Raw genomic sequence first — 12,615 nt, forward strand, 5'->3', positions numbered from 1 at the left:
AGCACGGGCTGCGTCTGCGGGTCGCGGACTAACGGGGTACCGGTACACAAGCCGAATCACACAATCAGCTTCGGGAACACGCAGAGGGAGAGCGACCCGACACGGCTCTGCTTTCCCGGTGGATAAGACACCGGGTCCAGCCTCAGCATGTCCCCCATCCTGTCACTGCTTCTCCTGCTGGTATCAGGTAGGACTCTGGTCACATCCCTGTTACCGTAACCCACCCGCAGCGTGTACATCTCTATATTGGGAAATTGGGTTTCTTCTGCAATGAAAATAACCTTTGCAGTGGGAAGATCGGCTCACATCAAATCGAAACGGTTAACTTAATATTCTTTCTAGAAAAAATGGTTTTAGGAAAGAAAAATGTCCAAAGCCAATAACGGCAGGCTGAAAGATACGTTACTTGTGACTGATAATTACAAATGATTTTTTTCCCCCACTAATCAGAGACATTCGTCCATTTTAAAATGTAGGACAATATAAGGACAATGTATAGGCTAAATGAATAATTGCAATCATGTTGATGCTCGTTTAAATGGATCAGCACAATGATTCATGCGGTTAATTTTGCCGTTTCTATGTATAAATTTGACTGTCTAATACACGAAAAAAGCGGGTTTACATTCTGTCCACGAATAATGTGACTGCATGGTACAAGCGGCGGTGCTTCTAAGCTTAATCTGCAGCCGGCCTATAACATGCATAAGACTGATTAGCCTGGTATTAATTTAAAAGGTACATTCCTTTCTGTCATAAACAGAAACGTCTTGGAAGATCAGGCAAGCGTATTTGAATTACACGCGGGATGTTGCTTTTGTATGACAGGAACAAGACGCTATCAGGCTAGAATAATTTAGTGTAAATATGCTATGGGCTATTCAGTCAAATAAGGTTCTGAAGGATTAGAATATTAATGATAGGTATACAAAACACAGAACCTGAGTGTTATATGCTTTCAGTTGAGGGAATTCTCAGTGTGCCATTTACTCATAAACTGAGGACATTTACTTACCAAACAATGTAATGTGTCACATGATGTATTTATGATGGGGAAACTGATGACTGACATGCAAGGCAAATGATTTAGGGGGGGGGGGGATGACTCTAAATGCCAGATGATGGAAAGCACATTACACGGTTGACAGTCTGTTTAGTTAATACAAGCAGGAATCGTGTCCTGCTCATTCAGCCATTTGCTGGCCACTTGAAGTTTTGTTCTGCTTAGATGTGAAGATCGGTGACAGCAGCCGGCGTGTGAACGCGTAACGCTCTGCTCCGTAGCACCTTCCTCCGAGCCGTTACCGGAGAAGCCCAGGAGGTCCACCCTAAATCAGCTCACCAGAACGCTCCTGCGTAACTACAATTCCGGTGTGAGGCCCGTGCAGAACTGGACCAACCCCACCATCGTCTACATCGACTTCATCGTCCAGTCTGTCCTGGATGTGGTAAGGAGCGTTACCTTCTGGAAGGGTCGGCAACAAGTGGGTGAAGCTTGAAGAACATTTGTGAGGAGATTATATTAAACTTATTTTACTGTGACGTTAATTCTCATCGTTTTACACCATGTCTGAACCGAAAAACCACAACTTACAATTTCGTTTTATCTTTCAGGATGGACAGACACAGAAAGTAACTACCAGCATTTGGTATCGCCAGGTTCGTAGGTATTTCTTCTTTAAATGTTTATTTTTTTTATAAAGATCAATAATTTTCTAGAATTTATATGGATGATCACTGGACTCAGCACATAAATTTAAGCAACAGGACTGATGTAGTCACTTCAGCCATTTTTCCTGGGGTAATCAGGTTGATATATATCCATGCACTGGCTTAATTTAGGGCACTCCAGTGATAAAAAAAAAATGCAGATCTTATCCGGTGTACTGACACAACAATGTTCAGTCTCATTAGCAGATAATTTGATTTCTGATAATTTGATTACTAAGCAGTGACCCGGGATCGAGTGTCCTGTACAGCAGAGCTCTGTACTTTGGACCATCAACGACAGCCAGGGACAATTTTAAAGGCAAAAATATTGCATAGATTTTCCAGGAAGTTTAACAAAAGATGCATTTGCAGATGATGATTTTGGTTGATCAGTGAGAAAGCCTTGTTAGAAATGGAAAGTCAGCATGTTTGTGAGTACAAAAAACACCCAGTGATGACCTGCTGACGCGATGACCTGTTATTTGCTCGTCTGTCCTTTGCAGATATGGAAGGACGAGTTTCTGGTGTGGGACCCTGCAGATTTTGACGGAATCAATGAAATCTCCCTTTCTTTGGATGCAATATGGGTTCCCGACATCATCATCAGCGAATTGTAAGCTCTTGCACATGCACCTTAACACCCCTCTATCTATTTCGTACCTTTGGTCATCATAAAAGCTCGTCCAAGGGAGATGAGTTGAAGAGAAAGAACCAATTGTTTGCATTAATCAGAGTTACTCGGCGCAAACCTCTGGGATGATGGGTGAACAGTATTCTCCGTGTCAATCCCAGAATGCCTTTCAATAGATGTCCCCTCCCCCACAGTGTGGACGTGGGCCGCTCACCGTCGCTGCCCTACGTTTACGTCAACTCCTCTGGGATGGTGAAGAACTACAAGCCCATCCAGGTGGTCTCCGCCTGTTACCTGGAGATGTACGCCTTTCCATTTGACAGGCAGAACTGCACGCTGACCTTCCGCAGTTGGCTCCATACAGGTGACCACAAGGTGACACCCCCCCCCCCCCACCCCCAACTCAGCTCATCTGTGACGGGGGCCGGCCTTGAGCAGTAGAATACAAATTTTGTCAGTTCAACTATATTAAAAACATTTCAGTAGCGCAGGATGTCTAGTGTATATAACTGTAATGTGGTGGAATGCAACAGAGGTATTTCTTCAGATTTTTTTTCCCCCCAAATCAAATGGCACCCTAGGCGGTCGCCTATGTTGCCTATAGGGTGGGTGGGCCCTGATCTGTGAGGGGGGGGGGGCATGGATACTTGAGTTAATGTTGATCTTGAGCCTAAGTTTATAGTAATAAATGTTTGACCTCAGCTTACAGTAATTCGTAAGAATTCGTAATGAATTTTTACGGCATTTCCAATATTTTCAATATTAATTTACTAATTCGCAGGTGATTTTCTTGGTGCTCCTGGTCCAGAGCCTTACGAAGTCATTTTAACTCATTAGTTGCTTAAATAGATGGAGATACTTATATGCTACTTAAGGGCATCGGCAAAGCCTGTCGTATGATTGAACCTTGCTGGGTGAGAAGCGCCTTAATCAGCCCTGCATTCACGCCCCACTCTGCTCCCGCCGGCCAGTGAACGAGGTGGACCTAGTCCTGTGGAGGAGCACGGAGGAGATAGCCAGCGACACCAGGGAGTTCATGAACAACGGCGAGTGGGAGCTGCTGTCGGTGCCTTCACGGTACTGGAGACTCCACATGGAGGACAGGGACTACGCCCAGATCCAATTCAACGTACGTAATGGTGCAGGCCCCCTAGGGGTGGGGAGATGAATTGTTTAATGGCACAAGTCTCTCGGGCTGTGGTTATGGTCAGGGTCGAATTTGGGATAAAGTTATTGTCAGAGTCCTACCAAGAGCATAAATGCTGGGGGCCCTGGGCTACAGCCCAAGTCAGTCCATGCGTAAGTCTGTCCTCGGTCATGCTGTTGGGTTATTGATGGGGGAGGGGGGTGAGGTGTCACCCAAGTGCTGCTGGAAAGTAACTGTCACCTCATTGCAAATTCTTACATGTATGTGTGCCGCAGTGACTCATTGCTTCAGTTCAATCATCGGCAAGACTCCTTAATCAATAACTTTTTCCAATCTCAGTGACATTATCAACGCCGGGCTAATAGTGAAAAATTGGGAACGGAACAGATTGCCTTCCACATCCTCACTAAGCAGATACCTTCATAAGACCATGCCTTTGCTAAAGACAATAAGTTAATAAGAGTTATACCTTTGTGAAGCGCATGCCTTCATAAGGTGCTTCTGTGCAAAGTTTCTGGTGAGGTTACCAGTCCATTGATCCTCAAAATGAGCTCATTGTTCATTTTTACCCAGTCGACCTCGACCAAAACATGGAGATCCAACACAAAAGCTAACATACATTGGTTATAGGGGGTATTTTCTAAATGCTCTCTGTGGTTGACGGGAGGCGCTGAAGCATGTATGTCATTATGACAACAGAATCCGAAAGCAATTGACAGATTTTAAAATGTCAATTATCCAGTCCGCAGAGTGCAATAAGTGTGTTAAGGAGATTGCCCGGAGTCAGCGATCGGGTTAAGCGCTAATGCTAATAGATGAGGGCGCACCGCTGACAGCATACCGATGCTAATGAGGCGAACTATCTGGCACTTGATCGATGAGTATCTTGTTCTGCCAGAGGAACAGGTCGGCCGGCTGCCGCTGGTGGGTGAACCTTTGCATGCCGAGAGGTCCTTTGCAGGGGGAACAGTAGGGACTCTCGATTACAGCTACTCCGGGCCTAATTGCAAAACCTTTGAGGGAATCCATATTTGCTTCTTTTTTAAAAAAAAAAAAAAAAAAACTGCTCTTTGCTCACTGCTGTAAAACTGCTCTTTGCTCACTGCTGTAAAACTGCTCTTTGTTCACTGTGATGTCTCAAGGAGAGGCGGTTTGATGGATTGCTTAAATTGTAGGGGCTTCCAAAAGCAGGCATGATACCATCTCGATGGTTCTTCTACTACTTTGGACAGAATAGCCAGAGGTGGAGAGTTCAGGTGCAGAGAGTACAAATCCAGACCAAGATTTTGTTTCAACCAACCCGTTGAGCATAAAGAGTCACAGTCACAGAGTACTCAACTGCTTGATTGAAACAAAATCTTGGTCTGGATTTGTACTCTATAGACCTGAAACTTCCAGCTCTGAGAATAGGTATGTTTCCAACAAAGACACAGGCAGAACTTTCTCTAAAGAAAAGCTTATTTGGCTATCCATTTTTAAATTTAAGCAGACACTTTTATCCAAAGTGACATACAACTGAGAAAGGAAGCTCAGACAGTTCCCAAAGGAATTATGGGTAAAGGGCTTTGCTCAGGGAGCCAATCAGGAAATCACTCAGCTGACTCTGGGATTTGGATTTGAAATCTCCTAACCACAGACATAGCAGGTAAATTCATTCAGCCACACACCAGCAAATACTAATGTGTGTAAAACTGTGTAAAAATGTGTCTTCCTGTCGTCATGAACCACAATTCCAACTTCAATTCCACAACAGCTATCATTGTATGAAAAAAATGAACTGTATCAAACTGGATACCTAATCTGGTCTAGTGGGCTAGTTTTTAGGGAGTTTTTAGAAAGCAAAGCAAAAATAGAGAATGTGTCTGGCTTTCCAGTTTCACCCATCCAGGGCGATGATGTCTCCCCCCCCCCCGTGGTCACCCATAGGTGGTCATCCGAAGACGGCCTCTGCTCTACGTGGTCAGCTTACTGATCCCCAGCATCTTCCTCATGATCGTGGACGTGATCAGCTTTTACCTGCCGCCCAACAGCGGCACCCGGATCACATTCAAGACCAGCATCCTCCTGGGCTACACTGTGTTCCGGGTCAACATGACGGACGAGCTTCCCGCCACGGCTGTCAAAACGCCACTCATTGGTATGCAAAGACCTTGACTAACTCAAAAAGGAAAGAAAACATTTTTCCTGGGAGAAACTTTGTTGCTGGAAGAAAATGACTGGAATTGCATGATAAATAATTGAATTATCCAACTAAAACTTGACCAAAAAAAAAACATAATCAATAGAAGTCAGGGGAAGAAGATATCAATATCTGTAATCTCATTTCAAGTTGTCCAAGGTTACTCGGAGTGAGGTACAGATAATGACGTCCCCCATCTCCTATCACCCAGTTACTTTTGGCAGCCAGCTGGCCTTGGACTGCCAAAGGATAATGTTTCTCCATGACACACATAGCCGTTTTTTATCTATTCCATTGTATCGCAGCATTTTCCACACTTGCAATACTACAAAATGTTACAAAGTGTCTGCTTTTTCTCTGTTCGGAAGCGTGCTGCATTTTTCATGAGAAAACTGCGGGTTGCGAGTTAATGCTTCGAGATTTATTTTCGTTTTAGTTACTTGGTTTTTATCTAAGAGTATCAGAAAGGGAAAACTCGCTAAATCACACCCCGACGTGTCCTCAGGGGATGGCTCTCCGTCCCAGCACTGTTCAGGGAATTCGTAATTATTGGTCCCGCTGTGCTTTAGCTAAGCATCGACAAGCGTTTGCATGATCTTTACAGAAGCTACTTGATGCTCGGCTGCTTGTCCCACCCCAGGCGTGTTCTTTGCCGTCTGCATGGCGCTCCTGGTGCTCAGCCTGGCTAAATCCATCTTGGTCGTGAAGCTCCTGCACCACAATGAGAAGGAGATGAAGGAGATGTCAGTGTCCGCCTGCCTGCTGGACAAGTACGGTTCTTCCAGTCAGAGCTTTAATGAGAGCTCCTTCACCTCTGTGAAAACCTTGGATGAGGTGGATCAATGTGGAGGTAAAGATGTGTATATGGGGAATTACTGAAGAGGGAGTCTGTTTGTGGATGCGCCCCCTGCTGACAGGACGCAGGCACATGCTTCAGGCTTTTCTGTGCCGCTTTTACGGATGTGGTCACATCATTTCCACCACATCATTACTCATACACGTATACAGATCTCCCTTCACGCCAGCAAGCCACATCTTTCATGCACTATTGGCACTTCCAACATGTAACGCTAATGGTGATCTGGCCCACTTTCTCGGGGACACTTGGACACAATCCCAACGCTGGTCATTGGTATATCTTCCTGCCGTTTCAGGTTTCGACTTTGACTTCCATCTGGAGGAGGACCTTCTGTCCCTGTGTGAACCCCAAGACATGGTCCTGCAGCTGGAGAGGATCCTGCAGGAGGTCATCTCCCTCAAGTACTACCTGCACCAGATGGAGAGTGATGGTGCTACAGAAATGGACTGGTTGGCGCTCTGCTCTAAGGTGGACAGGTTCCTCTTCCACCTGTACCTCCTCATCCTGACTGTCTACTCCAGCACAATCCTGCTCCTCTGGATTTCCTGGAGCTCAGTGTGAAGTGGGCAGTGTGGATTTCGCGACCTTGACTAACGTGGCAGATGCTATGGGGAAACAACAGGCTCCTGTAACTAATACAGACTGACCCAAAGCCAGAATAAGATGCCTTCAAGTGTCTAACAGTCTTACCATGGAAAACATGCCTTTGATTTATATATGGTAATAATATTTATGCACAGTAATCAGACACATTCATGTCACTGATTTTTAGAAACAAAGCAGAAATTATCACAAATGCTTTGTTATAATATTTTGATCCGTCATCTTATTATTTGTAACATTTCAAGTGAAAATAAAAATGTATTTATGGTAATTAAATGGAGTTTGGGGCCAGACTTTTGTAGGGCCTTTGGTGGATCAGGCCTGTAGTGATACACCATAAGTGTTATTCAGATAAAAGAATTTGTATCACACAGAAACAGATGTAACTCAGTTACTGATGGAGCCTCGTTCAGGCTTGATCAAGGTCAGCGCTGTATTTTGACTGCATTTTGTCAGCTGCAGAAACCCAATAAACACGTAACATAACATACATGCGGCGTGCCGGATCTTTCGGTCTCGTTCTCCCATAATCACTCCTAACCCCCAAGCAGCGGCGCCTCTGCAAATTACACCCACCAGTGAATCTCAAGGTGATTTCTTTCCCATGATTAAATGACGTGTCATGATATTATCATGTTCACTGTGAGCAAATTGCAAGTCGGCAAGGAACTGAGCAGAGGTGTGAGGGTGTGTGTGTGTTTTGGGGGGTGGGGGGTGTAGGGGGGCAGAGGAATCTGGCCACTCCCAGAAAGCCCATGTGACAACATGTAGGACCAGCTGGGATTTAGCAAGCAGGATGGATGAAGGGATCCGCAGCTGAGTAGGACAGGAGGCCGACTGTGGGGAAGGCTAACGTGGAAGCCTCATGATACCTGTCTGTCTGTCTTTACACTCTGCAACAATGGAGAGTACAGGAACGTATTACTATTAAGATCAAGATCAAAACTGACTTTATTAACCCCAGGGAGAAATTCTGATGCATAGAGTAGCAAGAATGTAGTGCACAGACAAACAAACATAGAGTGCGAAACAGGCAAAGTGCAAAGACAGAACACAGTCAGTAGACAGTAGACAGTCAGCAGACAGTACACAGTCAGTAGACAGTCAGCAGACAGTACACAGTCAGTAGACTACACAGTCAGCAGACAGTACACAGTCAGTAGACAGCACACAGTCAGTAGACAGACAGCACACAGTCAGTACACAGTCAGTAGACAGTACACAGTCAGTAGACAGTACACAGACAGTAGACAGTACACAGTCAGTAGACAGTACACAGACAGTAGACAGTACACAGTCAGTAGACAGTCAGCACACAGTCAGTAGACAGTACACAGTCAGTAGACAGACAGCACACAGTCAGTACACAGTCAGCAGACAGTCAGTAGACAGTACACAGTCAGTAGACAGTACACAGACAGTAGACAGTCAGCACACAGTCAGTAGACAGTACACAGTCAGTAGACAGACAGCACACAGTCAGTACACAGTCAGCAGACAGTCAGTAGACAGTACACAGTCAGTAGACAGTACACAGACAGTAGATAGTACACAGTCAGTAGACAGTCAGTAGACAGTCAGTAGGCAGTACACAGTCAGTAGACAGTCAGCACACAGTCAGTAGACAGTCAGCACACAGTCAGTAGACAGACAGCACACAGTCAGTAGACAGTACACAGTCAGTAGACAGTCAGCAGACAGTACACAGACAGTACACAGTCAGTAGACAGTCAGCACACAGTCAGTAGACAGTACACAGTCAGTAGACAGACAGCAGACAGTCAGTAGACAGTCAGCAGACAGTACACAGACAGTACACAGTCAGTAGACAGTCAGCACACAGTCAGTAGACAGTCAGCACACAGTCAGTAGACAGTCAGCACACAGTCAGTAGACAGTACACAGTCAGTAGACAGTCAGCAGACAGTACACAGACAGTACACAGTCAGTAGACAGTCAGCACACAGTCAGTAGACAGTCAGCACACAGTCAGTAGACAGTACACAGTCAGTAGACAGTCAGCAGACAGTACACAGTCAGCACACAGTCAGTAGACAGTCAGCACACAGTCAGTAGACAGTCAGCACACAGTCAGTAGACAGACAGCACACAGTCAGTAGACAGTCAGCACACAGTCAGTAGACAGACAGCACACAGTCAGTAGACAGTCAGCAGACAGTACACAGACAGTACACAGTCAGTAGACAGTCAGCACACAGTCAGTAGACAGTCAGCAGACAGTACACAGACAGTACACAGTCAGCACACAGTCAGTAGACAGACAGCACACAGTCAGGGGGCGCCACTAGAGATTTTGGACCCCATGAAAGCATATCATACTGGGCCCTCAACCCAGTAGGCTCCTGGCCTTTAGGGGCCCATGGAATCATCTGAACCCCCCTCCACACACACACACCACACCCTTTACTGTGCCCCTGTACATAGTACAGACAAGTAAATGCAATGCATACAAATTTGAAAAGTCCAAAGTACAGAAACAGAATATGCTAAAGAAAGTATATTTTAGTATTACAGGAAAAAAAAACATATTTGCAGACAAGAAAAATAAATTAGTAACTGTAACACAGACAGCACTGGATTTTCATTATTATTATAGTTGATTTCTTGTATTTTATCAGTCAGAATTAATATTTTTTTGATTTTCCTGAAACAACCATCCACAGATGTTTTAGTGATGTCTTTTTCAGAGCGTTTTTTTGTGTTCATCTGGCTGTATCATGCACATGCTCTGTCTGTGTGACAGATCTCTGCCATAATCCCAGCACGCTGATCCTAACTACTTAAGTAATCCTTTGAATTTGCAACAGAGGATGACAACTGCCACTGACATAATGCTGCACTGAGACGAGCCGGTGTAAACCATGAATGGACTGGTCCAGATTAACCATATACTACCATATAATACATCTGAGCATGTGCACAGGGGCACCACATCCTCGGGGGGCACCAAGCAGATCAACCCAGTGTAAACCCCCCCCCCCCCAGTCCCATTTGCAAATGTCTTTTAACAGATTACTGCAATTTAATTTGCAATGTAATTAATATAATTCAGTGCTTGAAGTGGGGAAAAACAGATGCTGGTTAGTCAGCATCAGGTGCCAGTACTCCCCTAGTTACTCAGTACCAGGTGTGGGTACTCCCTTTGGTATTCAGTACCAGGTGTGGGTACTCCCCTAGTTACTCAGTACCACGTGTGGGTACTCCCCTAGTTACTCAGTACCAGGTGTGGGTACTCCCTTTGGTATTAAGTACCAGGTGTGGGTACTCCCCTAGTTACTCAGTACCAGGTGTGGGTACTCCCTTTGGTATTCAGTACCAGGTGTGGGTATTCCCCTAGTTACTCAGTACCACGTGTGGGTACTCCCCTAGTTACTCAGTACCAGGTGTGGGTACTCCCTTTGGTATTCAGTACCAGGTGTGGGTACTCCCCTAGTTACTCAGTACCAGGTGTGGGTACTCCCTTTGGTATTCAGTACCAGGTGTGGGTACTCCTCTAGTTACTCAGTACCAGGTGTGGGTATTCCCCTTGGTATTCAGTACCAGGTGTGGGTACTCCCCTAGTTACTCAGTACCAGGTGTGGGTACTCCCCTTAGTATTCAGTACCAAGTGTGGGTACTCCCCTTGGTATTCAGTACCAGGTGTGGGTACTCCCCTTAGTATTCAGTACCAGGTGTGGCTACTCCCCTAGTTACTCAGTACCAGGTGTGGGTATTCCCTTTGGTATTCAGTACCAGGTGTGGGTACTCCCCTTGGTATTCAGTACCAGGTGTGGGTACTCCCCTTGTTATTCAGTACCAGGTGTGGGTACTCCCTTTGGTATTCAGTGCCAGGTGTGGGTACTTCCCTTGGTATTCAGTACCAGGTGTGGGTACTTCCCTTGTTACTCAGTACCAGGTGCCGGTACTCCCCTTAGTATTCAGTACCAGGTGTGGGTACTTCCCTTGTTACTTATTACCAGGTGTGGGTACTTCCCTTGTTACTTAGTACCAGGTGCTGGTATTCCCCTAGTGACTCAGTACCAGGTGCCGGTACTCCCCTTGGTATTCAGTACCAGGTGGCAGTACTCCCCTTGTGTAACGTTTCCCATGTTAGATGGATTTCTGAATTTCGTGAGGTACTAGTCAGCTCTGTGTCTTTCTGACATGTGTGCTGTTGTCCAGGGGAACTTAACACTCAATCCAGCCCTGCGAACAGGAAATGGTCATGTGGTAATAATAATAATAATAATAATAATAAACTTTAATTACTACCAAGTTTTGCTCCGTTCACTCCCCTATAGTCTCTTTTGCGTTCCATTGCATCTTTTCGCCCCCGTGGCTGGAGCCAGTCAAAGCATTAGAATCTTATCTGTCTCTAATGGAATTAAAAGCCCAAGGATTATACGATTTAGTCCAGGATTTATCTTTTAAACAAACTAATTAAAAGTTTTGTTTCACAGACTGATATGGCAGAGCAGGCTACTCAGCAACACTTTACAGTTCTTTGTAATGAAAAATGTCACATCCTCTGTAGCTGTGTATCAGTAAAACATATAATAACAATATAAAGGAACATTTCACCGGTAGGCCTTCTCTAACAATGTCCTTTTCATCGCAGAAAACACAGTTTTAAAAAAAGCATTAAAATGTCGCAAAAACCGACATTTTAAAACCCATTTGATGGTTTGAGTAGTTGCATATAAAAATAAAATAAAACATTCTGGACTTGTTCATTCTGGTGGGCGTCAGGTCAAGTTATACCTCTTTGTCAGTGTCGGCATTTGGTTTGGTTCCAGTAGAGAAGACCCTACAGCTCCCTCTGCTGGTGGTTGCAAGGAGCTGAAGGGTGTCTAATTGATTTTTAATAGCTCTTCATATTTACACGCTACGGCGTGAAACAGCTACACGTATAGAACAACTGAGCTTATTAAAATATCTGTTCTTGTTTTTTTTTTTCTAATAAACTTGATTCAGAAATATTGCTTCTCTAATCCTATGAGAATCACTTGGTCAAAGTGATGCAAACCAAGTGTAACAATGCAGGCTTTGTTGTGGAGTCTCAGAGGTGATAATTTTCAAAGGCAATTTTTTCCTGACAATATAAAATAAAAATATTTGCCCAATAAAAGGCATTTCTCTGGTGTGTAGCCCCCGTACACACAATTTACTATCAAACAACGGTAAATTCCATGGTGAATTTGGTTTCCAGTAATGTGCAAGATAAGAAAATTAACTGGGTTCTTTGAGGAAAGTGATAACAGCTATCCCAAACAATTACAATGCTTACTGCATACTTTTAAGTGCAACAGTAATTTTCATTCTACAAATACATGTGAAATACAGATATTATTATACGCTGTCAATGGTCACCCCATTAATGTTATCATTAAATTAAAAACGCACGGCTGTTCATACTGTTAAATGCCCTATACCAGTGTTAAATTAAAGGGTTTGAAATTATCACTGTGTAATTTTCTCTGTCGTTG

The 12,615-nt window shown here is 44.5% G+C and overlaps 1 protein-coding gene across 1 annotated transcript; it reads left to right on the top strand.

Moving 5' to 3' along the window:
• The first annotated feature begins 35 nt into the window (after nucleotides 1-35).
• Nucleotides 36-7,598, top strand: LOC111844805 (5-hydroxytryptamine (serotonin) receptor 3B). The gene is made up of 9 exons (XM_023813617.2): nucleotides 36-187; nucleotides 1,285-1,448; nucleotides 1,615-1,659; nucleotides 2,214-2,323; nucleotides 2,536-2,705; nucleotides 3,313-3,470; nucleotides 5,415-5,625; nucleotides 6,308-6,517; nucleotides 6,822-7,598. Exons 1-9 carry the CDS (start codon nucleotides 148-150, stop codon nucleotides 7,085-7,087), a joined length of 1,374 nt encoding a protein of 457 aa, XP_023669385.2. The 5' UTR covers nucleotides 36-147; the 3' UTR covers nucleotides 7,088-7,598.
• Nucleotides 7,599-12,615: the final 5,017 nt, after the last annotated feature.

Source organism: Paramormyrops kingsleyae, chromosome 18, assembly GCF_048594095.1.
Source record: "Paramormyrops kingsleyae isolate MSU_618 chromosome 18, PKINGS_0.4, whole genome shotgun sequence".
Classification (NCBI taxonomy): domain Eukaryota; kingdom Metazoa; phylum Chordata; class Actinopteri; order Osteoglossiformes; family Mormyridae; genus Paramormyrops; species Paramormyrops kingsleyae.

Bases quoted from the DNA above. Each gene is read 5' to 3' on its own strand.
- LOC111844805 (XM_023813617.2), top strand. From the start codon at position 148: ATGTCCCCCATCCTGTCACTGCTTCTCCTGCTGGTATCAG. The intron at 188-1,284 runs GTAGGACTCTGG...TCTGCTCCGTAG, and splicing joins GCTTCTCCTGCTGGTATCAG to CACCTTCCTCCGAGCCGTTA. The intron at 1,449-1,614 runs GTAAGGAGCGTT...TTTATCTTTCAG, and splicing joins TCCAGTCTGTCCTGGATGTG to GATGGACAGACACAGAAAGT.